At 44.7% G+C, this 22223-nt stretch overlaps 1 protein-coding gene across 1 annotated transcript in view; it reads left to right on the top strand.

Annotated features, from left to right (window-relative positions):
- LOC132402540 (EMILIN-1-A-like) overlaps positions 1 to 22223 on the top strand; it is a 93112-nt gene that overhangs the window by 19005 nt on the left and 51884 nt on the right. Inside the window, exons 3-5 of the mRNA XM_059985396.1 lie at positions 4817 to 4942; positions 13770 to 13933; positions 14057 to 16234. Of these exons, the coding sequence (XP_059841379.1) occupies positions 4817 to 4942; positions 13770 to 13933; positions 14057 to 16234 (2468 nt within the window). The remainder of the gene's footprint in view (positions 1 to 4816; positions 4943 to 13769; positions 13934 to 14056; positions 16235 to 22223) is intronic.

Raw genomic sequence — 22223 nt, 5'->3', positions numbered from 1 at the left:
CATGCTCCATGGAATTCGTAATAACTTTAATATGTATATTTATTTCTTTCCCCTAATAACCAATTGTTTCATCTTCAGAGCATCTATATATTTAATCCTGTCTTTTGTAAATAAGGGCTCCAAATTTTCAGAAATGTTTCATATTTATCTCTTAAATTATAAGTAATTTTTTCTAATGGAATACAGCCATAGATTTCTTTCTTCCAAGAGTCTATACTTAAATATGTATCCGATTTCCAAGTAACTGCAATAGCTTTTTTGGCTACTGCCAGTGCAATTTTTATAAATTCTTTCTGATGTTCAGTTAAGATTAGTGCAGTATAATTTTCTACATCAATTATATATTACACCACAAAAAATAAAAAAATTAAATCCAAATTTATCGGATCAGTGTTTCCGATGTAACCAAGAAACTGGTACTTTTTTACATTCAACATGGTCTTGCTCTAAAATTCAACCTAATTTAAGACTTTTACTGGACCAAATTACAGGAACACAATTTCCTCATAATCCAATATTACTTTTACTAGGTGATATTGAAGGGATAAAACCAAAACTCAAACTAAATAAATATCAGTCAGTTTTTATGTTCCCTGCCAGCTTTCTCTCATAATCTTTTTTCCCTTTCCTAATTAAGCTCTTTGTCTTCCTCTGCTGGTCTCTGAATTTCTCCCAGTCCTCAGGTGCTTCAAATGTCGACAGTCCCTATAGATGCTGCCTGGCCTGCTGTGTTCTACCAGCATTTTGTGTGTGTTATCTCATCTGCAATGGAGTTTTATCAGGGAGAGTCACCACCTCCCTCAATCTCCCCTCAGTCTTCTGGGAAATTCCCTGCTGCCCAGGGAAGTACTGTTGCTCAATGCTTTCACTAGGCAAATACTCCATCGGTTCGTGTCCTTCCTGAAACGTTCGAACTAGCCCCAGCCTTGAATGTGTCAACAGTTTCAAAAGATTGCTCATCTGCCTCCTGTCATTCCATTACAATCTTGCACGTGCCATTGACTGTGATGAAGTAACCATCACAGAAATCTTTCCCCTAACTACATTCCAGTGTAATCAATAGACAGTATTTCTAATTCCCAACTGTGTCAGAAATCAGTTACCTGAATAGACTGTGTTTTGTGCGATGTGAACGTTTGTATTTAGCTGTCTATTTCAGCACTGATGAAAAATAATTCTTGTTGATACAACTGTCCTTTGGATTTCAGTTGCCTTCCTTGCTCATATTGATATAACCTCTGTCTCCTTTTCACCAAGTATTGGGGACTGTTCATTATAAACATATTCTTTATAGGGTATTCTTTATATTTACCCTATGAACTTCTGGATTAGGAGCAGGAGAAGGCCACTCAGCCCCATAAACCTGTTCTACCATTCAGTGAAAAATTATGGCTGAACCTCAGTATCCCAGCTCTACAATCCTGCCACACCTTTGCTTCAACTACACCTGCCTTTCAAAGTGTCTGCTTGCACCACCCTAAAATGATTAAAGCATGGAAGAATTTTTTTTACCTCATAATTCCGTGATGTGGGTGGTCCTTAGTCTCGATTTTCCCCATGACTAAACATCCTCTCCACAAGGACTCTCTGGGTCGATTACATTACAATGAAGCCCCCTCTCACTTTCTTAAACAAATAGATTTAAACCTCACATATAGCAGTGGGAACGAAGTTATTGTTGAACCTTGAGGGGTGGGTCTTCAGGTTCCTGTACTTCCTGCCAGATGGCAGTATTGTGAAGAGGATATAGATGGTGAGGTGCCTGATGAAGAATGTCTCCTTCCTGAGAGCTGTAGCCGTAATGAAACTTGAACTGAGCCATATACTCTTGTCTAGTCCTGTACAGGAGTTCCCATGATGCAACTGGTCACAATAGTTTCTACTATACATCTGTAGGAATTTGTCAGTTTTGATGACATGACATGATAAATCTCCTTTTAAACTCCTAGGAAAGTAGAGACCCAGCTGCCTTTCTGTAATGTGGTGACCAGAACTGACAGTACTTGAGCTGCGAGCAAACCAAAACCCTGTGTAACTGCACTTTGGCTTCCTAACTTTTATACTCAATATCCCAACCAAGTGTACCACATGCCTTCTTTACCTTCCTGCGTACTTGTGATTGGATTTGACACTGTTACTTCCTTTAGCAACCCATCCTCTCTGGAAAAAAAACTCTCATTAAATCCACTTTAGAAATGGAAGGATTCTTAGGAGCACTGACATACAGAGGGTTCTTGGGGAACAAGTCCAAAAGCTCCCCGAAAGTGGTAACACAAGTAGATAGGGAGTGAAGAAGGCAGGCCGCTTGCATTCAACAGTTGGAGCAATGAGTAGTGAAATCAGGAAGTCATGTAACAGTTACAGAAAACTTTTTTCAGCCACATTTGAACGGTTTGCAGTTCTGGTCACCTAGTTACAGGAAGGGTGTGGAGACTTTGGAGAAGAAGTAGAAGGGTTTCACCAGGATTAGAACATATGAAGTAGAAAACATGAACACAAGGAACACGAGTGAATCTGCAGATGCTGGAAATAAATAAAAACACAAAATGCTGGCAGAACTCAGCAGGCCAGATAGCATCTATGGGAGGAGGTAGTGACAACGTTTCGGGCCGAAACCCTTCATCAGGAGTGAAGTAACATGGGATGGTGGAGAGGGGATAAGAAGTGGGGGGAGGGATGAAGTAGAGAGCTGGGAAGTGATAGGCTGGAGGGAAATGGGCTAGGGGGAAGGTGGAGAATTATGGGAAATAAAAGAGAAAGAAAGGTAGGGCTGGGGGGAGATTATAGTGAGGGGGGGAGAAAAGAGAGAGAAAGAGAATCAGACTAAAATAATAGATAGGGATGGGGGTAAGGGTGGGGGGGCAGGGGTATCAACGGAGGTCTGTGAGTTGGATGTTCATGCTGGCAGGTAGGAGGCTACCTAGGCGGGAGATAAGGTATTGCTCCATCAACCTGCGTGTGACCTCATCTTGACGGTAGAGGAGGCCATGGACAGACATGTCGGAGTGGGAGTGGTCTGTGGAATTGAAGTGTGTGGCCACAGGGAGATCCCGCCACTGCTGGAGGACTGATCGCCGGTGTTTGGCGAAACGGTCTCCCAGTCTGTGGCGGGTCTCCCCAATATATAAATGGCCACATGGGGAGCACCGGATACAGTATATCTACCTGCCGGCATGAACATCCAACTTACAGACCTCCGTTGATACCCCTGCTTACCCCCATCCCTAGCTATTATTTTAGTCTGGTTCTCTTTCTCTCTCTTCCCCCCCCCCACTATAATCTCCCCCCAGCCCTACCTTTCTTTCTCTTTTATTTCCCAAAATCCTCCACCTTCCTCTAGCCCATTTCCCTCCAGCCTATCACTTCTCAGCTCTCTACTTCATCCCTCCCCCCACTTCTTATCCCCTCTCCACCATCCCATGTTACTTCACTCCTGATGAAGGGTTTCAGCCCAAAACGTCGTCACTACCTCCTCCCATAGATGCTGTCTGGCCTGCTGAGTTCTGCCAGCATTTTGTGTTTTTATGAACACAAGGAAGTCTACCTGAAGTAAGTTGTGACTGGGTGTCAAAGCGACTTTTCCGAGCAGGGAGTAATTGAACTCGGACTGCCAGTTCTCATCAGAAGATGGTATTGTGGCTTGTTGAGTCTTGTTGATGACATTCCCCATCCATGTGCAGATCCATATTTCACCAGGAATTGTGGGAATTGTGGTGGAAGGCACCATTCTCCAGTGCATTCTGGAAATAAATACCTGCTCCTCCAACTCTGCAATGGCCATCTCCACTAGAAACCCTGTGAAGCCAATCAAGTGCAAGACACACTCAGGGCCACATTACTTGGTACATCTGTTACCTAACAAAGCAGCCACTGAGTGCATGTTCATGTAGTCCATCCACTTCCAGGTTCAATGTGCTGTGCATTCAGAAATGCTCTTCTGCACACCATGGTTGTAGCATGTGGTTGTTGCGCTTGTCAGCTTGAAGCAGTCTGGCCATTTTCCTCTAGCCTCTCTCATTAACAAAGCATTTCTGCCCACAGAACTGCCTCTCACTGGATTTTTTCCCTACCATTCTCTGTCCACTCACTTGATGTTTTTTTTGTTTTTCACTCCATTCTCTGTAAACTCTGGAGATTTGTATGTGGAAGTCCCAGGTGATCAGCAGTTTCTGAGATACTCAAACCACCCCACCTGGCACCAACAATCATTCCACAGTCAAAGTCACTTACATCACCGTTCTTGTCCAGTCCTGATGAAGGATCTCAACCCAAAACATTGGCTGTACTCTTTTCCATAGATGCTGCCTGGCCTGCTGAGTTCCCCAGCATTTTGTATGTGTTGTTTGGATTTCCAGCATCTGCAGATTTTCTCATGTTTGGAATCCCATTTCTTCCCTATTCTGATGTTTGATCTGAGCAACCAAACCTCATGACCATGTTTGCATGCTTGTATGCTCTGAGTTGCTGCCACGTGACCGGCTGATTAAATATTAACAAGCAGGTGTACAGGCATATCTAGTAAAGTGACCACTGAGTGTACTTCTCAGCTCACTTTTCAAATCACGTGAGCGTGGAATGAGCTGCCAGTGGAAGCAGTGGACCTGGGTTGGATTGCAACATCTGGGCAGGTACACGGATGACAGGGGTAGGGAAGGCTATGGTTCAGGTGCAGGTCAATGGAAGGAGACAGAATAACAGCTCAGCATGTGGATGGGATGAAGAAATTGTTTCTGTGCAGCAGTGCTCTATGACTCAACTATTCTAAAACTGTTTTGAGGGGTTGGTACTCAGGTCTAATTTATCTTGTTTTTGACAGGAACTGGTGTGCCTACGTGGTGACACGAGTGGTGTCCTGTGTCATAGAGGATGGTGTGGCTACATACGTCAGGCCAGAGTATCAGCCCTGTGGATGGGGCCAGATGCAGTGCTCACGGACAGTGATGTAAGTGTTTTAATGACATCTCCTAAAGTTAGTCAATGGGTTATAGCAGCAGCAGACTGTCTTTGGGCAGTAATGTCCAATGCCCATGACTGGGACATAATGCCTGTTGATGAGAGGTCAGTGGCCGTCTTTTCCTCTCACTATTCCCATCACAGAGTCATACAATGTGGAAACAGGCCCTTCGGCCTGACTCATCCATGCTGTGTTTCCTACTTTCCCATAGGCCTCTTATTGTATTTGGCCCATAGGCCTCTAATTGTCTCCTATCCCCAAGTCCAAGCAACATCTTCCATGCTCTTTGTAGCATCTTTCACATTTGGGTCAGTTCCGTGCTTTGACCAACGCGCACTGCACAGCAGTGGGGTAAGTTACTGTAGGAGATGTAATCGGAAAGGCAGGGACTGACAAGGGATTGTTATCATGGCTTTGTCTGTGTATCACAAATCCAAATGAGGTTTTGAAGAAAAGACCATGAAGAGTGAAGTGGGGAGGGTGATGGATGTTGTCTACTTGAACTTTGGCAAGACCTTTGACTAGGTTTCTCATGAGCTGGTCAATTGAATACAAAATTGGCTTGGTTATCTTTCAGACTGGAGGCCTGTGGGCAGTGCTGTACCACAGGGATTGGTGGTGGGTCCACTGATGCTTGTTATCTATTGTTAACTATCTGACACCAGAGTTAGTGATATGGTGGACAGTGAAGGAGGTTATCTAAGATTAAGATTACAACACAATCCAAATGGAGTGAACATCGTGGGAGGTCTTTCCTCTCACTAGTCTTCCATTTTTTTTCACTCGTGCTTATCTAAGAGTTTCTGAAATTCCCTCATGTATACATCCCTAGCACCTTCCTAGTAGTGTGTTCCATGCATTTACCATTCTCTCACCTACCTCTGAATCTCCCTTTTACTTTCCTCCAATCACCTTTAAATTCTGTCTCTCGTATTAGCCATTGCCACTGGATGTCCATTCTATCTATGCCTTTTATCATCTTATATCACGTCACTTCTCATCCTCTTTCACTCCAAAGAGAAAAGCTCTGTATCACTCAGTCTATCCTCACAAGATATGCTCTTTAATCAAGGCAGCATTCAGGGAAATCTCCTTTGCATCCTCTCTAAAGCTTCCACATCCTTCCTATAATGAGCCAGCTAGCATTAAACGCAATATTCCAAGTGTGGTCTAATGAGCGTTTTATAGAGCTGCAATATTACCCTGTGGCTCTTGAAATTAATCACCATAAGATATAAAAGCAGAATTAGGCCATTTGGCCCATTGACTCTGCTCCGTTATTGCATCATGACTCATCCAATTTCCCTCTCAGCCCTAATCTCCTGCCTTCACCCCATATGCCTTCAAGCCCTATCAACCTCTGCCTTAACTATACAGAAGGTCTTAGCCTCTGCAGCTGCCTGTGGCAAAGAATTCCATAAATTTGCCAGCCTCTGGCTAAAGAAACTCCTCCTCATTTCCGGTCTAAAAGGACATCCCTCTATTCTGAGGCTGTGTCCTCTGGTCTTAGACTCTCCCATGATAGGAAACATCCTCTCTACATCCACTCTATTAAAACTTTTCACAATTCAACAGGTTTCAATTAGGTCTCTCAGCCGTAAGCACTCTTCATATGACAAACCATTCAATTCTGGAATCATTTTTCTGAACCTCCTTTGAACATTCTTCAGTTTTAGCCTTTCACTTCTAAGATAAGGGGCTCAAAACTGCTCACAATTCACAAGGTGAGGCCTTACCAGTACTTTATAAAGTCTCAACATTACATCCTTGCCTTTATATTCTAGTCCTCTTGAAATGAATGCTAACATTGCATTTGCCCTTCTCAGCGTAGACTCAACCTGCAAATTAACCTTTAGGTTATCCTGCACAAGGACTCTGAAGACCCACTGTACTTCAGATTTTTGAATTTTCTCTCCATTTAGAAAATAGTCAGCCTTTTCATTTCTTCTACCAAAGTGAATGATCATACACTGCCCAACACCGTAATCCATTTGCTATTTCTTTGCCCATTCTTCTAATCTGCCCAAGTCCTTCTGTAGCCTCTCTACTTTTACAGAACTACCTGCCCCTCCACCTATCTTCATATTGTCTGCAAACTTTGAAACAAAGACATCAAATCCATCATCCAAATCATTGACGTATAATGTATAAAGAATCGGTCCCAACATAGACCCCTGTGGAACAACACTAGTCACTGGCAGCCAACCGGAAAAGGTTCCCTTTATTCCCACTCATTGCCTCCAGCTAATCAGTCACAGCTTTAACTGTCCTAGAATCTTTCCAGTAATACCATGGTCCTGGAGTTTGTTAAGCAGCCCCACGTTGTCAAAGGCCTTCTGGAAATCCAAGTATACAACATCAGTCGATTCTCATTTTGTCTCTCCTGCTTGTTATTTCTTCAAAGAATTGCATTAGATTTGTCAGGCAAGATTGAGCAAACCATGCCGATTTTATCATGTGCCTCAAGTCCCCAAAAACCACATCCAATCAATCAACTAACATCTCCCCAATCACTGAGCTCGGTCTAACTGGCCTATATTTTCCTTTTGTCTGCCTCTAACCCTTCTTGGAGTGGAGTGACTTTTGCAATTTTCCCGTCTTCCAGAACTATTCCATAATCTAGTGACTCATGAAAGATCATTACTAATGCCTCCACAACCTCTTCAGCACCTCATTCAGATCCCTGGGGTGTACACCCTGGTCCAGGTGATTTATCTACCTTCAGACCTTACAATTTCCCAAGGAACTTCACTTTAGTAATGGTAACCACACACTTCATGACCCCTGACACTTGGTACTTCCACCAAACTGCTTCTAAGTTTCCACCAAACTTCTAAGTGAACACAAAAGCAAAGTACTTATTCTGTTCATCTGCCATTTCCTTGTAGCCAATCACTACCTCTCCAGCATCGTTTTCCAGCTGTCAGAAATCCACCCTTGCCTCCATAAGACCATAAGACATAGGAGCAGAATTAGACCATTCAGCCCATTGAGTCTGCTCTGCCATTCCATCATAGCTGATCCCAGATCCCAATCAAACCCACACACTTGCCTTCTCGCCATATCTTTTGATGCTCTGACTGATCGGGAAGTGATCAACTTCTGCCTTAAATATACCCATGAACTTGGCCTCCACTGCAGTCTGTGGCAGAGCATTCTACAGATTCTCTACTCTCTGGCTAAAAACAAATTCTCCTTACCTCTGTACTAAAAGGTCTTCCCTCAATTTTGAGGCCGTGCCATCTAATTCACATCCTGTCCACATTCACCCTATCTAGTCCTTCCAAAATTCAGCAAGTTTCAATGAGATCCCCTCGCATTCTTCTAAATTCCAGTAGGTACAGGCCCAAATCTGCCAAATGCTCCTCAAATCTTAACCCCTTCATTCTGGGAATAATCTTCATAAACTTCCTCGGGACTCTCTCCAATGACAACATATCTTTTCTGAGATATGGGGCCCTGTTGACAATACTCCAAGTGCCTCTCTTTTTCACTTTATGTATCTTAAGAATCTTTTGGTATCCTCTTTAATTATATTGGCTATTTACTTTAATATTTCATCTTTAACTACTTAATGACTACTTAGTTGCCTTCTGTTGTTATTTAAAGGCCTTCCAATCCTCAAACTTCCCACTAATTTTTGCTATATTATGTGCCCTCTCTTTGGCTCTTATATTGACTTTGACCTGTCTTGTTTGCCATGGTTGTATTGTCTTGCCTTTAGAATACTTCTTCCTCTTTGGATGTATATATCCTGTGTCTTCCAAATTGCTTCCAGACTTCCAAACACTGCTACTCTGCTGTTCTTCCTGCCAGTGTTCTTTGCCAATCAATTCTGACCAACTCTTCTCTCATACCTCTGTAATTCTCTTTACTCAACTGTTATACTGATACATCTGACTTCTCAAGTTCTCTTTCTCCTTCTCAAATTTCAAGGTGAATTGATGATATTTAACCATATAACCATATAACAATCACAGCACGGAAACAGGCCATCTTGGCCCTCCTAGTCCGTGCCGAACCCTTAATCTCACCTAGTCCCACCTACCCACACTCAGCCCATAACCCTCCACCCCTTTCCTGCACATATACCTATCCAATTTTACCTTAAATGACACAACTGAACTGGCCTCTACTACTTCTACAGGAAGCTCATTCCACACAGCTACCACTCTCTGAGTTAAGAAGTTCCCCTCATGTTACCCTTAAACTGGTCTCTGGTCTCCTTACTTGAGAAAGGATATACTGACTTTGGAGGCGGTGCAAAGGAGGTTCATTGGGTTGATTCCAGAGATGAGGGGATTAGACTATGAGGAGAGATTGAGTCACCTGGGACTGTACTTGCTGGAATTCAGAAGGAGAGGAGATCTTATAGAAACATATAAAATTATGAAAGAGATAAGATAGAGGCAGGAAAGTTGTTTCCACTGGTAGCTGAGACAAGAACAAGGGGACATAGCCTCAAGATTTGGGGGAGTAGATTTAGGACAGAGATGAGGAGGAACTACTTTTTTCAGATAGTGGTGAATCTGTGAAATTCTCTGTCCAATGAAACAGTGGAGGGTACTGCAGTAAATATATTTAAGGTTTTTACATAGTAGGGGAATTAAGGGTTATGGGGAAAAGGCAGGTAGGTGGAGATGAGTCCATGGCCTGGTCAGCTGCGGGGATCTTATTGAATGGTGGAGCAGGTTCGATGGGCCAGATGGCCTACTCCTGCTCCTATTTCTTATGTTCTTATGTTCCCATAATCAATTCTGGTTCACTGCATAACACCCAGTCCAGAACAGCTGGTCTCCTAATGGACTCAATCACAAGCTACACTAAAAAGACATCTCGTAGGCATTCCAGAAATTCCCCCTCTCGGAATCCCACACCAACCTACTTTTCCCAGTGTACCCGCACGTTGAAATCCTCCATGACTATTGCAACATTGCCCTTTTGGGATGCATTTTCTATCTCCCATTGTAATTTGTAGGCCACATCCTTAATATTGTTTGGGAGCTTGCATATAACTCCCATCAGGGTCTTTTTACCCTTCCAGTTCCTTTGCTCTATCTACAATGTTTCAACACATTCTGACCCTATGCCACCTCTTTCTAATGATTTGATTTCACTTTTTACCAACAGAGCAATACTACCCCTCTGTCTACCTGCCTGTACTTTCCATACAATGTGCTTTCATCTGTAACCTTCATTCAGCCATGATTCAGTGATGCCTACAACATCATACATGCCAGTCTGTAACTGTACTACAAGTTCATCAACTGTATTCTGTATACTGTGTGCATTCAAATACAACACCTTCAGTCCTGCGTTCACCCATTCTGATTTTGTCCACCTTTTACATTGCAACTCATCCTGTTGACTGAAATTTTGCCGAACACCAGCCTCGCTTTGCTAGCTGTCTCACTGCACACTCCTTTTTGTAAACCAACTACCTCAGCACTATCACTCTAGTTCTCACCCCTTCCCAAGATAGTTTAAATCCTTCCTACCAACTCTAGCTAACTTGCCCGCAAGGATATTGAACCTCCTCAGGTCAAATGTAACCCATTCCTTTTGTACAGGTCATATATACCCCAGAAGAGATCCCAATGGTCCATAACTGTGAACTCCTGCCCCCTGCACCATTTCCTCAGCCACACATTCATCTGCCAACTCATCCTATTCTTACATGGCAGTGACAGCAATCCAGAGATTACTTCCATGGAGGTCCTGATTCTCAGTTTTCTACCTAGCTCCCTAAAAATTCTCTTCAGGACCTCTTCACCTTGCCTACCTATGTCATTGCCAAGACTTCTGGCTGCTCACACCTCACCCTTCAGAATGCCATGGACCTGATCCAAGACATCTCTGATCTTGGCACCAGGGAGGCAGCATACCATATAGATGCCTCTATCGTGCCCATAGATCCTTGTTACAGTTCCTCTGAATAAGGAATCTCCTATCAACACTGCAGTTCTCTTCACCTCTCTGCTCTTCTGAGCCACAGCGCCAGACTCAGTGCCACAGACCCGGTCACTATGGCTCCTCCCTAGTAGCTCCTCCCTATCTAAAGTTATATACTTATTATTGAGGGAATGGCCATAGGTGTACTCTGCATTGGCTGTTCTTTTCCCTTCCTTCTCCTAACAGGCATCCAGTTACCTGTGTCCTGTAACGTAGGGGTGACTCCCTGTAACTCCTATCACCTCCTCATTTTCCCCTATGAGTCAAAGATCATCGAACTGCAGCGCCAGTTCCTTCATACGTTCTCTCAGGAGCTGCAACCCGGTGCACCTGGTGCAGATGTGTTTATCCAGGAGACTGGAGGTCCCTCAGACTTCCCACATTCCACTCAGAGTACAATACATTGTCCCTGGAGCCATTCTGGCTGAACTATTCTGCCCTAACAGATGAGGAATGAACAAAGAAGAACGGAGAGACAGTAACTTACAAGGTGAAGAGCAAAAGGATAAGATGTGAGAGAAAAGGACCAATCAAGTGTGACAATGGAAAAGTGTGTATGGAACTGGAGGGGGTAGCTGAGGTACTTAATGAATACTTTGCTCCAGTATTTACTATGGAAAAGGATTGTGGCGATTGTAGAGATGATTTACAGTGGATTGAAAAGCTTGGGCAAATAGACATTAAGGAAGAGTATGTGCTGGAGCTTTTGAAAAGCATCAAGTTGGATAAGTCTCCGAGACTGGACGAAATGTACCCCAGGATACTATGAGAGATGAGGGATGAGATAGCTGAGCCTCTGGCAATAATCTTTGCATCATCAATAGGGATGGGGGAGGTTCCGGAGGATTGGAGGGTTGCAGGTGTTGTTCCCTTATTCAAGAAAGGGAGTAGAGATAGCCCAGGAAATTATAGACCATTGAGTCTTACTTCAGTGGTTGGTAAGTTGATGGAGAAGATCCTGAGAGGCAGGATTTATGAACATTCTGGAGAGGCATAATATGATAAGGAATACTCAGCATGGCTTTGTCAAAGGCAGGTTGTGCCTTATGAGCTTGAGTAAATTTTTTGAAGATGTGACTAAACATGTTGATGAAGGTAGAGCAGTAGATGTAGTGTATATGGATTTCAGTAAGGCATTTGATAAGGTACCTCAAGCAAGGCTTATTGAGAAAGTAAGGAGGCATAGGATCCTAGGGGACCTTCCTTTGTGGATCCAGAACTGGCTTGCCCACAGAAAGTAAAGAGTGGTTGTAGATGGGTCATATTCTGCATGGAGGTCTGTGACAAGTGGAATGCCTCAGGGATCTGTTCTGGGACTCCTTTTCTTCGTGATTTTTATAAATGACCTGGATGAGGAAGTGGAGGGTTGGGTTAGTAAATTTGTTGATGACACAAAGGTTGAGGGTGTTGTGGATAGTGTGGAGGGCTGTCAGAGGTTACAGCGGGACATTGATAGGATGCAAAACGGGGCTGAGAAGTGGCAGATGGAGTTCAACCCAGATAAGTGTGAGGTGATTCATCTTGGTAGGTCAAATATGATGGCAGAATATAGAATTAATGATAAGACTCTGGCAGTGTGGAGGATCAGAGGGATCTTGGGGTCCGAGTCCAAAGGACACAAAGCAGCTGCGCAGGTTGACTCTGTGGTTAAGAAGGCATATGGTGCATTGGCCTTCATCAACCGTGGGACTGAGTTTAAGAGCTGAGAGGTAATCTCACAGCTATATAGGACCCTGGTCAGACCCCACTTGGAGTACTGTGCTCAGTTCTGGTCACCTCACTACAGGAAGTATGTGGAAACTATAGAAAGGGTGCAGAGGAGATTTACAAGGATGTTGCCTGGATTGGGGAGCATGCCTTACGAGAATAGGTTGAGTGAACTTGGCCTTTTCTCCTTCGAGCGATGGAAGATGAGAGGTGAACTGATAGAGTTGTATAAGATGATGAGAGTCATTGATCGTGTGGATAGTCAGAAGCTTTTTCCCAGGGCTGACATTGCTATCACGAGAGGGTACAGTTTTAAGGTGCTTGGAAGCAGGTATAGAGGAGATATCAGGGGTAAGTTTTTTTTACACAGAGAGTGGTGTGTACGTAGAATGGGTGGGCAGCAACAGTGGTGGAGGCAGATACAATAAGGTCTTTTAAGAGACTCCTGGATAGGTACATGGAGCTTCAAAAAAATAGAGGCTATGGGTAACCCTAGGTAATTTCTAAAGTAAGTATGTGTTCAGCACAACTTTGTGGGCCGAAGGGCCTGTATTGTGCTGTAGGTTTTCTATGTTTCTATGAGCCAAGCCAATCTAAACACTGGCAAATTCACAAGAATGGCCACAGCCTATCAGCTTATGCAGCAACTTTGAGGGATCTGTGGATGTGGACACCAAGATCCTTCTTCCTCCACACTGTTAAGAATCTTGACATTAATCATGTATTCTGCCTTCAAATTCAACCTAACAAAGTAAATCACTTCTCACTTTTCTGGGTTGAACTCCATCTGCCACTTCTCACCCAGCTCTGAATCCTATTAAAATTCCATTATTACCTACAATAACTTCCTATGCTTTGCATAACACCACCAACTTTTGTATCATCTGCAAACTTACTAACCCACATTCCACTTCCTTATCAATTCATTTATAAAAATCACAAAGAGCTGGCGTCCCAGAATAAATCCCTACAGAAGACCACTGGTCACTGACCTCGAGGCAGAATTCATTCCATTAACAACCACCTTATGTCTTTTGTGGGCCAGCCAATTCTGTATCTACACATTTACCTGGATCCCACTGTGCCTCCTGGCCTTGCTTCTGTTTATGGGTCTCATAGCTACTGATTGTCCTCCTGTGAAATTTGCCTCTCAAAGGTATCGTTCTTTTATGAAGCCACGATACAAAATTGCCTACAAAATGGTTTCTGAAATGGAATGGAGGTGTTGTCACGGTTATTCTGGAGATGATTGTTCAGTGAGCCTACCTGGATTGGTTGAGGAAGAAAGTTCAAGGTCTGATAACAAACAACCAGAGGAAGGTAAGGCACTCTGTTTCTGGCCTTACTGCATTGTACACCACACTGGGTGGGGCTTGGTCCTGTCATCTGCAGCTGCATACTTCCTAGCAGATCATTGATTATCTCCTCCTTGTCTGATCACAGATGGAAAAAACTCAGATAAATCTCATCAGATGGAGGAGAAGATCCAGAGCCTAACTCAGCAAGTCCATAAACTGCAGAACACCATCGAAACAATGACAGAGAAGTTTCAAGAGGAGATGCAGAGAGTGATTGAGAGAGCAGTGAATGGGGAACAGCCAGCCGACGCTGCCTCTCACACAGACATGAAGGACACCATCAATGAGATTCAGAACAAACTCCAACAGATTGACAACCGAGTGAGGGAGCACGATATTGAGATTGACATCTTAAACACCATTGGAGCATCTGGAACAGCTGGCAGCCCGTCTGAGGTCAGCCACAAGTTGTCTGACCTGAAGGAGGAACTGGTACGGGAGGTGGAACTTCGAATTCAGCACTCCTGTTTCTCTTGTCGGGCTGACATCGAACTTCTACGACAGCAGCAGGGAATGTTCAGGCAAAGGCTGCAAGATCTTGGAAGAATATTTAATAGGACTGAGCAGCACAATCGGCTTCTAATAGAGGGCATGCACAAACACCTCACTAGGCTAACTACTTCAGTGGATGACTCCTGCTGCCGGGAAACAGAGAGCATTCAGTCGAAGGTGGAGGATGTTGAAGGCAAGCTAGTATCCCTCTCTGAGGTGGTGACTGGACTGGAACAGAGGTTACACAGAAAGTCTCCATCTCCTGATTTCTCTTCAGGAACCTCTCTGTGGGATGATCAATTGCAAAATCTTGAACGGAAACTGAATCTGACTGAGATGAACCTTGAGAAACACATTGTGACCCAGCTGGAGAATCTGAGAAATGAATTTGGAGATCGAATCCATGAGAATGAGGAGCGGATCAACACAGTGGTGTCTGTTCTGGGCAACTCCACAGTCTTTGATGATTGGCTGAGGGAGACAATTCGTGGAATAGGTGAGGATGTCACAACTCTGAAGAAGAACGTGAGGTCAGATGGACACAGCCTGGAGTCAGTGGTGAGTCAACTGCACCAACTGGAGTCCAGGGTGCAAGGAGCTATCAGTGGCTGTGCACAGCACTGTAACTCTTCACTTCTCACTCAGGACGGACAAGATACTGCTCAGATGTTGGAGCTTTTAACAAAGCTTCAGATAAAGATAGCAGGGAATGAGCTGAGCATTCAGGACACTGGGAAGAGGGTGCACAACCTGACCATAGGAGGACATTCACTGAGAAACAGACTACAACAGTTTGGGGAGGAAGTTAAGCAGTTGGAATCAATGACTCATTCTAATAAGGACCAAATGAGATTCGTTAACTCTGGCCTTAGGGACCTGGAGGATAAACTGCAGTATTCAGCTGAGACCAGTTTAACAATCTGTAACACCATTAAAGATGAAGTCCTTCAGAGTGGAGAGGAAACAAAGAGACAAGTTGAGCACCTGACTGAGGAGCTGGAAAAAATTAGGCAGAGATTCAGCCGTTTGGAGAATGATTGCAGACACTCCTGCTCACAAGTTCAGACTGAATTCAACAAGTTCAAAGTGGAGCTTGGTGACCCAAACAAACAGTACGAAGATTTACTATTAAAAATAGAAAACTTCAACAATACACTCAAAAGGCTTGGAATGTTTGGTGGCAATTTGGGGATTGATCTCGGATCGATAAATGGGGAGCTACGAGATGTCATCTTAACCTACAACTCAGTAAATAATACGTTAAGGGCCCTCCAAGACATTGTCCATCAGCAAGGCCACAACACTGATAAACTGAACATGACCTTCCACAGCAATGCCAATAAACTGAAGACAGACATCAGCAGGATCCAGGAGAAAATATTTGATCATATTGAGGACACAGGCAACAAGCTTGTCATCTTCCAGAATGAACTAGGGAAGGTGAGAAGCCAGATAGTGGAGGAGGGCAGTGAATGCAAAAATTCTGGAGAAAGGCTGGAAGAACGAATGTCCAGGATGGAGCAAGTCTGCAACAAGTTAGATTCTGTCTCGCAGAGTCTGGAGAAGATCAAAGAGGGTTTAAACCGACATGTTTCAAGCCTGTGGAATTGCCAAAGGGATTTCAATGCCACATTGCAGAGACACTCTGAAGAGTTAAAAAATATAAAAAATACTCACCTAACAAATCTCAAACAAAAAATATCATTGCTCAATCATTCCGTGTCTGAGATACACACAGAAATTCACAACTTCACTGTGCAGGAATTCACAGGTGAGTTCAATGATGAAATAGAACTAAAATAGATTCATTCTGTTCTGTGGGAATAATTTGTCACTGTATAACACCGGGGTATGGTACTGGTGGGGACGGGGTCTTTCAGTGTATGACATCGGGGTACAATACCGGTGGGGATGGGTCTGTCACTGTATCACTGGAGTACAGTACCGGTGGGGATGGGTCCGTCACGGTATAACACTGGGGTACAGTACCGGTGGAGATGGGTCTGTCACTGTATAAAACTGGGGTATGGTAACAGTGGGGATGGGTCTTTCAGTGTATGACATCGGGGTACAGTACTGGTGGGGATGGGTCTGTCATTGTATAACACTAGGGTACAGTACCGGTGGGGATGGGTCCGTCACGGTATAACACCGGGGTACAGTACCGGTGGGGACGGGTCTGTCACTGTATAACACTAGGGTACAATACCAGTGGGGACGGGTCTGTCACTGTATAACACCAGGGTACAGTACCGGTGGGGACAGGTCTGTCAGTGTATAAAACTGGGGTATGGTAACAGTGGGGATGGGTCTTTCAGTGTATGACATCGGGGTACAGTACTGGTGGGGACGGGTCTGTCACTGTATAACACTAGGGTACAATACCAGTGGGGACGGGTCTGTCACTGTATAACACCAGGGTACAGTACCGGTGGGGACAGGTCTGTCAGTGTATAACATCAGGGTACAGAACCAGTGGGGATGGGTCTGCCAGTGTATAACATTGGGGTACAGTACCGGTGGGGAAGGGTCTGTCACTGTATGAACCCACCGGCTATCTCACCCTAGATCACTTACAATATATATCACCTTCCAGACTGAATGTGGCCAGCATACACAAAATGCTGGAGGAGCTCAGCAGGTCGGGCTGCGTCTGTGGTGCTGAATAAACAATTGGTGTTTTGGCTGAGTAGGAAAGGGGGAAAAAGCCTGAATGAGACGGTGGGGAGGGGAACGGGTACAAGCTGGCAGGTAGTAGGTGAGAACAGGTGAGGGGATGGTGGTGGCTGAGGATGAAGTAAGAAGCTGGAGGGAAAGATGAAGGGCTGAAGAAGGAATTTGATTGGAGGGGAGAGTGGACTATGGATGAAACAGAAGGAAGACAGCAACTGGAGGTAGGTGATGGGCAGATGAGAGGAAGAAAAGGGTGAGAGGATAACTAGAAAGGGGAATGGAAAATGAGAGAAGAAGGGAAAGAGAAATTATCAGGTTAGAAAAATCTATGTTCATACCATCAGGTTGGAGGTTTCCCAGATGAATTATGGGGTATTGCACCTCCAATCTGAGAGTGGCCTCATCGTAGCAGTAGAGAAAGCCATGGACTAACATGTCAGAAAGTAGCTACTGATTTCAGTTCAACTTCGTACTCCCATTCTGAAAGCTTTTTTACTCAATAGAAAGAGGGTCAGAATCACAACTGCAATCACGTTGAATACCCTGGTATATGTCGTGAACTTTGTTAACTTTCCTGCAGTAGTACTATGCAATGCATGATAATAGAGGGAAAAATGTGAATTACTGTAAGTATATATATTTTTTCCTCATGGTTTACTGCTGAAGCCTTCCTCATGAGTTGGTGTAGCTGCCAAGCAGCAGAGATTTGAGATCAGAGTTTCCCTTCTCATAGATCGTATTCTGCATGGTGTGCCTCAAGGATCTGTTTTGGGACCCCTGCTCTTTTTTTATAAATGACCTGGCTGAGGAAGTGGAAGGATGGGTTAGTAAATTTGCTGATAACACAAAGTTTGAGGGTGTTGTGGATAGTGTGGAAGGCTGTCAGAGGTTACAGTGGGACATTGATAGGATGCAAAACTGGGCTGAGAAATGGCAGATGGATTTCAATCCAGATAAGTGTGAGGTGGTTCATTTTGGTAGGTCAAATATGATGGCAGAATATAGCATTAATGGTAAGACTCTTGGTAGTGTGGAGGATCAGAGGGATCTTGGGGTCCAAGTCCATAGGACACTCAAAGCTGCTGCACAGTTTGACTGTGTGGTTAAGAAGGCATATGGTGCATTGGCCTTCATCAACCATGGGATTGAGTTCAAGAGCAGAGAGGTAATGTCACAGCTATATAGGACCCTGGTCAGACCCCACTCGGAGTACTGTGCTCAGTCCTGGTCTCCTCACTATAGGAAGGATGTGGAAACTATAGAAAGCATGCAGAGGAGATTTACAAGGATGTTTAAGCAACACCCACAAAATGCTGGTGGAACACAGCAGGCCAGGCAGCATCTATAAGAAGAAGCACTGTCAACGTTTCAGGCCAAGACCCTTCGTCAGGACTAACTGAAAGAAAAGATAGTAAGAGATTTGAAAGTAGGAGGGGGAGGGGAAAATGCACAATGCTAGGAGAAGACTGGAGGGGGTGGGGTGAAGCTGAGAGCCAGAAAAGTGATTGGCAAAAGGGATACAGAGTTGGAGAAGGGAAAGGATCATTGAACGGGAGGCCTAGGGAGAAAGCAAGGGGGAGGGGGGGAAGACCAGAGGGAGATGGAGAATAGGCAGAGTGATGGGTAGAAAGAAAGGAAAAATAAGGGGGGGTAAACTAAATATATCAGGGATGGGGTAAGAAGGGCAGAAGGGGCATTAACGGAAGTTAGAGAAGTCAACGTTCATGCCATCAGGTTGGAGGCTACCCAGCCGGTATATAAGGTGTTGTTCTTCCAACCTGAGTGTGGATTCATCTTGACAGTAGAGGAAGCCATGGATAGACATATCAGAATGGGAATGGGACATGGAATTGAAATGTGTGGCCACTGGGAGATCCTGCTTTCTCTGGCGGACAGAGTGTAGGTGTTCAGTGAAACACTCTCCCAGTCTGTGTCGGATCTTATCAATATATAAAAGGCCACACCGGGAGCACCGGACACAGTATACCACACCAGCCAACTCACAGGTGAAGTATCACCTCACCTGGAAGGACTGTCTGGGGCCTTGAATGGTGGTGAGGGAGGAAGAGTAAGGGCAGGTGTAGCACTTGTTCCACTTACAAGGATAAGTGCCAGGAGGGAGATCGGTGGGAAGGGATGGGGGGACGAATGGACAAGGGAGTCGCGTAGGGAACGATCCCTGTGGAAAGCAAAAGGGGGGGGGAAGGAAAGATGTGCTTGGTAGTGGGATCCCATTGGAGGTGGCAGAACTTACAGAGAATTATACGTTGGACCCGGAGGCTGGTGGGGTGGTAACCCTATCCCAAGTGGGGTGGTGGGCAGATGGGTGAGGGCAGATGTGCGGGAAATGGGAGAAATGCATTTGAGAGCAGAGTTGATGGTGGAAGCAGGGAAGCTCCTTTGTTTAAAAAAGGAAGACATTTCCTTCGTCCTGGAATGAAAAGCCTCATCCTGAGAGCAGATGCGGCAGAAGTGGAGGAATTGTGAGAAGGGGGTAGCATTTTTGCAAGAGACAGGGTGGGAAGAGGAATAGTCCAGGTAACTGTGACAGTCTGTAGGCTTATAGTAGATATCAGTAGATAAGCCATCTCCAGAGATGGAGACAGAAAGATCAAGAAAGGGGAGGGTTGTGTCAGAAATGGACCAGGTAAATTTGAAGGCAGGGTGAAAGTTGGAGGCAAAGTTAATGAAATCAATGAGCTCAGCATGCGTGCAGGAGGCAGCGCCAATGCAGTCATCGATGTAGCGAAGGAAAAGAGAGGGACAGATACCAGTATAGGCTTGGAACATGGACTGTTCCACAAAGCCAACAAAAAGGCAGGCATAACTGGACCCATGCGGGTGCCCATGGCTACACCTTTGGTTTGGAGGAACTGGGAGGAGACAAAGGAGAAATTATTGAGAGTAAGAACTAATTCCACTAGACAGAGGAGAGTAGTGGTAGAGGGGAATTGGTTAGGTCTGGAATCCAAGAAGAAGCGGAGAGCTTTGAGACCTTTCCTGCTGGGGGATGGAGGTATATAGGGACTGGACGTCCATGGTGAAAATAAGGCGGTGGGGGCCAGGGTACTTAAAATCATTGAAAAAAATTCAAAGTGTGAGAAGTGTCACGAACAAAGGTGGGAAGGGATTGAACAAGGGGGGATAAAACAGTGTCAAGGTATGCAGAAATGAGTTCGCTGGGGCAGAAGCAAGCTGAGACAATGGGTCTACCTGGACAGGCAGGTTTGTGGATCTTGGGTAGGAAGTAGAAACGGGAAGTGCGGGGTGTGGGAGCTATGAGGTTGGTGGCAGACATTGGGAGATCCCCAGAGGAGGTATCAGAGAGTTGTCGCTGTGCCTTGGCCAGGTAGAGGTCAGTACGCCAGACTACAACAGCTCCCCCCTTATCAGCAGGTTTTATAGTGAGGTTTACAAGGATGTTACCTGGATTGGGGAGCATGCCTTATGAGAATAGGTTGAGTGAACTTGGCCTTTTCTCCTTGGAGTGACGGAGGATAAGAGGTGACTTGATAGAGGTGTACAAGTTAATGAGAGGCATTGATTGTGTGGATAGTCAGAGGCTTTTTCTCAGGATTGAAATGGCTAGCATGAGAGGGTGTAGTTTTAAGGTGCTTGGAAGTAGGTGCAGAGGAGATGTCAGGGGTGAGTTTTTTTACACAGAGAGATGAGTGCATGGAATGGACTGCTAGCAATGGTGGTGGAGGCAGAAACGATAGGGTCTTTTAAGAGGCTCCTGGATGGGTACATGGAGCTTAGAAAAATAGAGGGCTACGGGTAAGCCTAGGTAGTTCTAAGGTAAGGACATGTTCGGCACAGCTTTGTGGGCCAAAAGGTCTGTATTGTGCTGTAAGTTTTCTGTGTTCTATGTTCTGTGTTCTAGATATATATATTTAAATAAGCCCTGTTTTTAAAAAAAAGGAAGTAAGAAGGTAGTGTGGTAGTGTTCATGGGTTCAATGTCCATTTAGAAATTGGATGGCAGAGGGAACAAAACTGTTCCTGAATCATTGAGTGTATGCCTTCTTGATGGTAACAAGAAGAAGAGGGCATTTCCTGGGTGGTTCTGATCCTTAATGATGGACGCCACTTTTCTGAGGTACTGCTTCTTGAAGATGCAGTACCTCAGAAAACGAGACTAATGCCCATGATAGAGCTGGCTAATTTTACAACTCTCTGTACCTTCCTTCCATCCTGTACAGTGGCACCCCCCTCCCCCAGTCGGATGGTAATGCAACCAGAACGTTCTCCATTCCACATCTGTAGAAATTTGTGAGTGTTTTTGGTGACATATCAAATCTCCACAAACTTTTAATGAAATATAGCCAGTGCCTTGCCTTCTTCATAGCTTCATTAATATATTGGTTCCAGGTCAGATCCTCTGAGGTATTGACACCCAGGAACATCAAATTGCTCACCCTCTCCACGTCTAATCCCTCGATGAGGACTGTTGTGTGTTCCCTCGTCTTTTCCTTTCTGAAGTCCACAATCATCTCTTTTGTCTTACTGATGTTAAGGTTGTTGCTGCCACACTGCTCAACTAACTGGTGTATCTTGCTCCTGTACACTCTCTCATCACCATCTGATCTTCTACAAACAATGGCGGTATCTTCAGCAAATTTATAGATGGCATTTGAGCTATGCCTAGCCACACAGTCATGGGTATAGAGAGAGTAGAGCAGTGGGCTAAGCACCCACCTCTGAGGTGCGCCAGTGTAGATCAGTGAGGTGGAGACATTATTATCAATCTGCACAGGTTGTGGTCCTAAATTAGGAAGTCAAGGATCCAATTGCAGAGGGAGGTACAAAGGTCCAGGTTCTGTAGCTTTTCATTCAGAACTGTAGGAACAATGGTGTTAGATGCTGAGCTGTAGTCGATGAACAGCATCCTGACATAGGTATTTGTATTGTCCAGGTGATCCAAAGCCATACTGACAGTCAGTGAGATCGTAGACCTACTGTGGAGATAGGCAAGTTGCAGTAGGTCCCAGTCCTTGCAGAGGCAGGAGTTGATTCTAGTCAAACCTAGCTCTCAAAGTCTTCATCACTGTAGATGTGAGTGCTACTGGACGATGGTTTTAATGCAGC

The sequence above is a fragment of the Hypanus sabinus genome, chromosome 12 (genome assembly GCF_030144855.1).
Source record: "Hypanus sabinus isolate sHypSab1 chromosome 12, sHypSab1.hap1, whole genome shotgun sequence".
In the NCBI taxonomy this organism is placed as follows: domain Eukaryota; kingdom Metazoa; phylum Chordata; class Chondrichthyes; order Myliobatiformes; family Dasyatidae; genus Hypanus; species Hypanus sabinus.
Note: the sequence above shows the minus strand (reverse complement) of the source record. Positions and strands in the feature narration are given on the sequence as shown.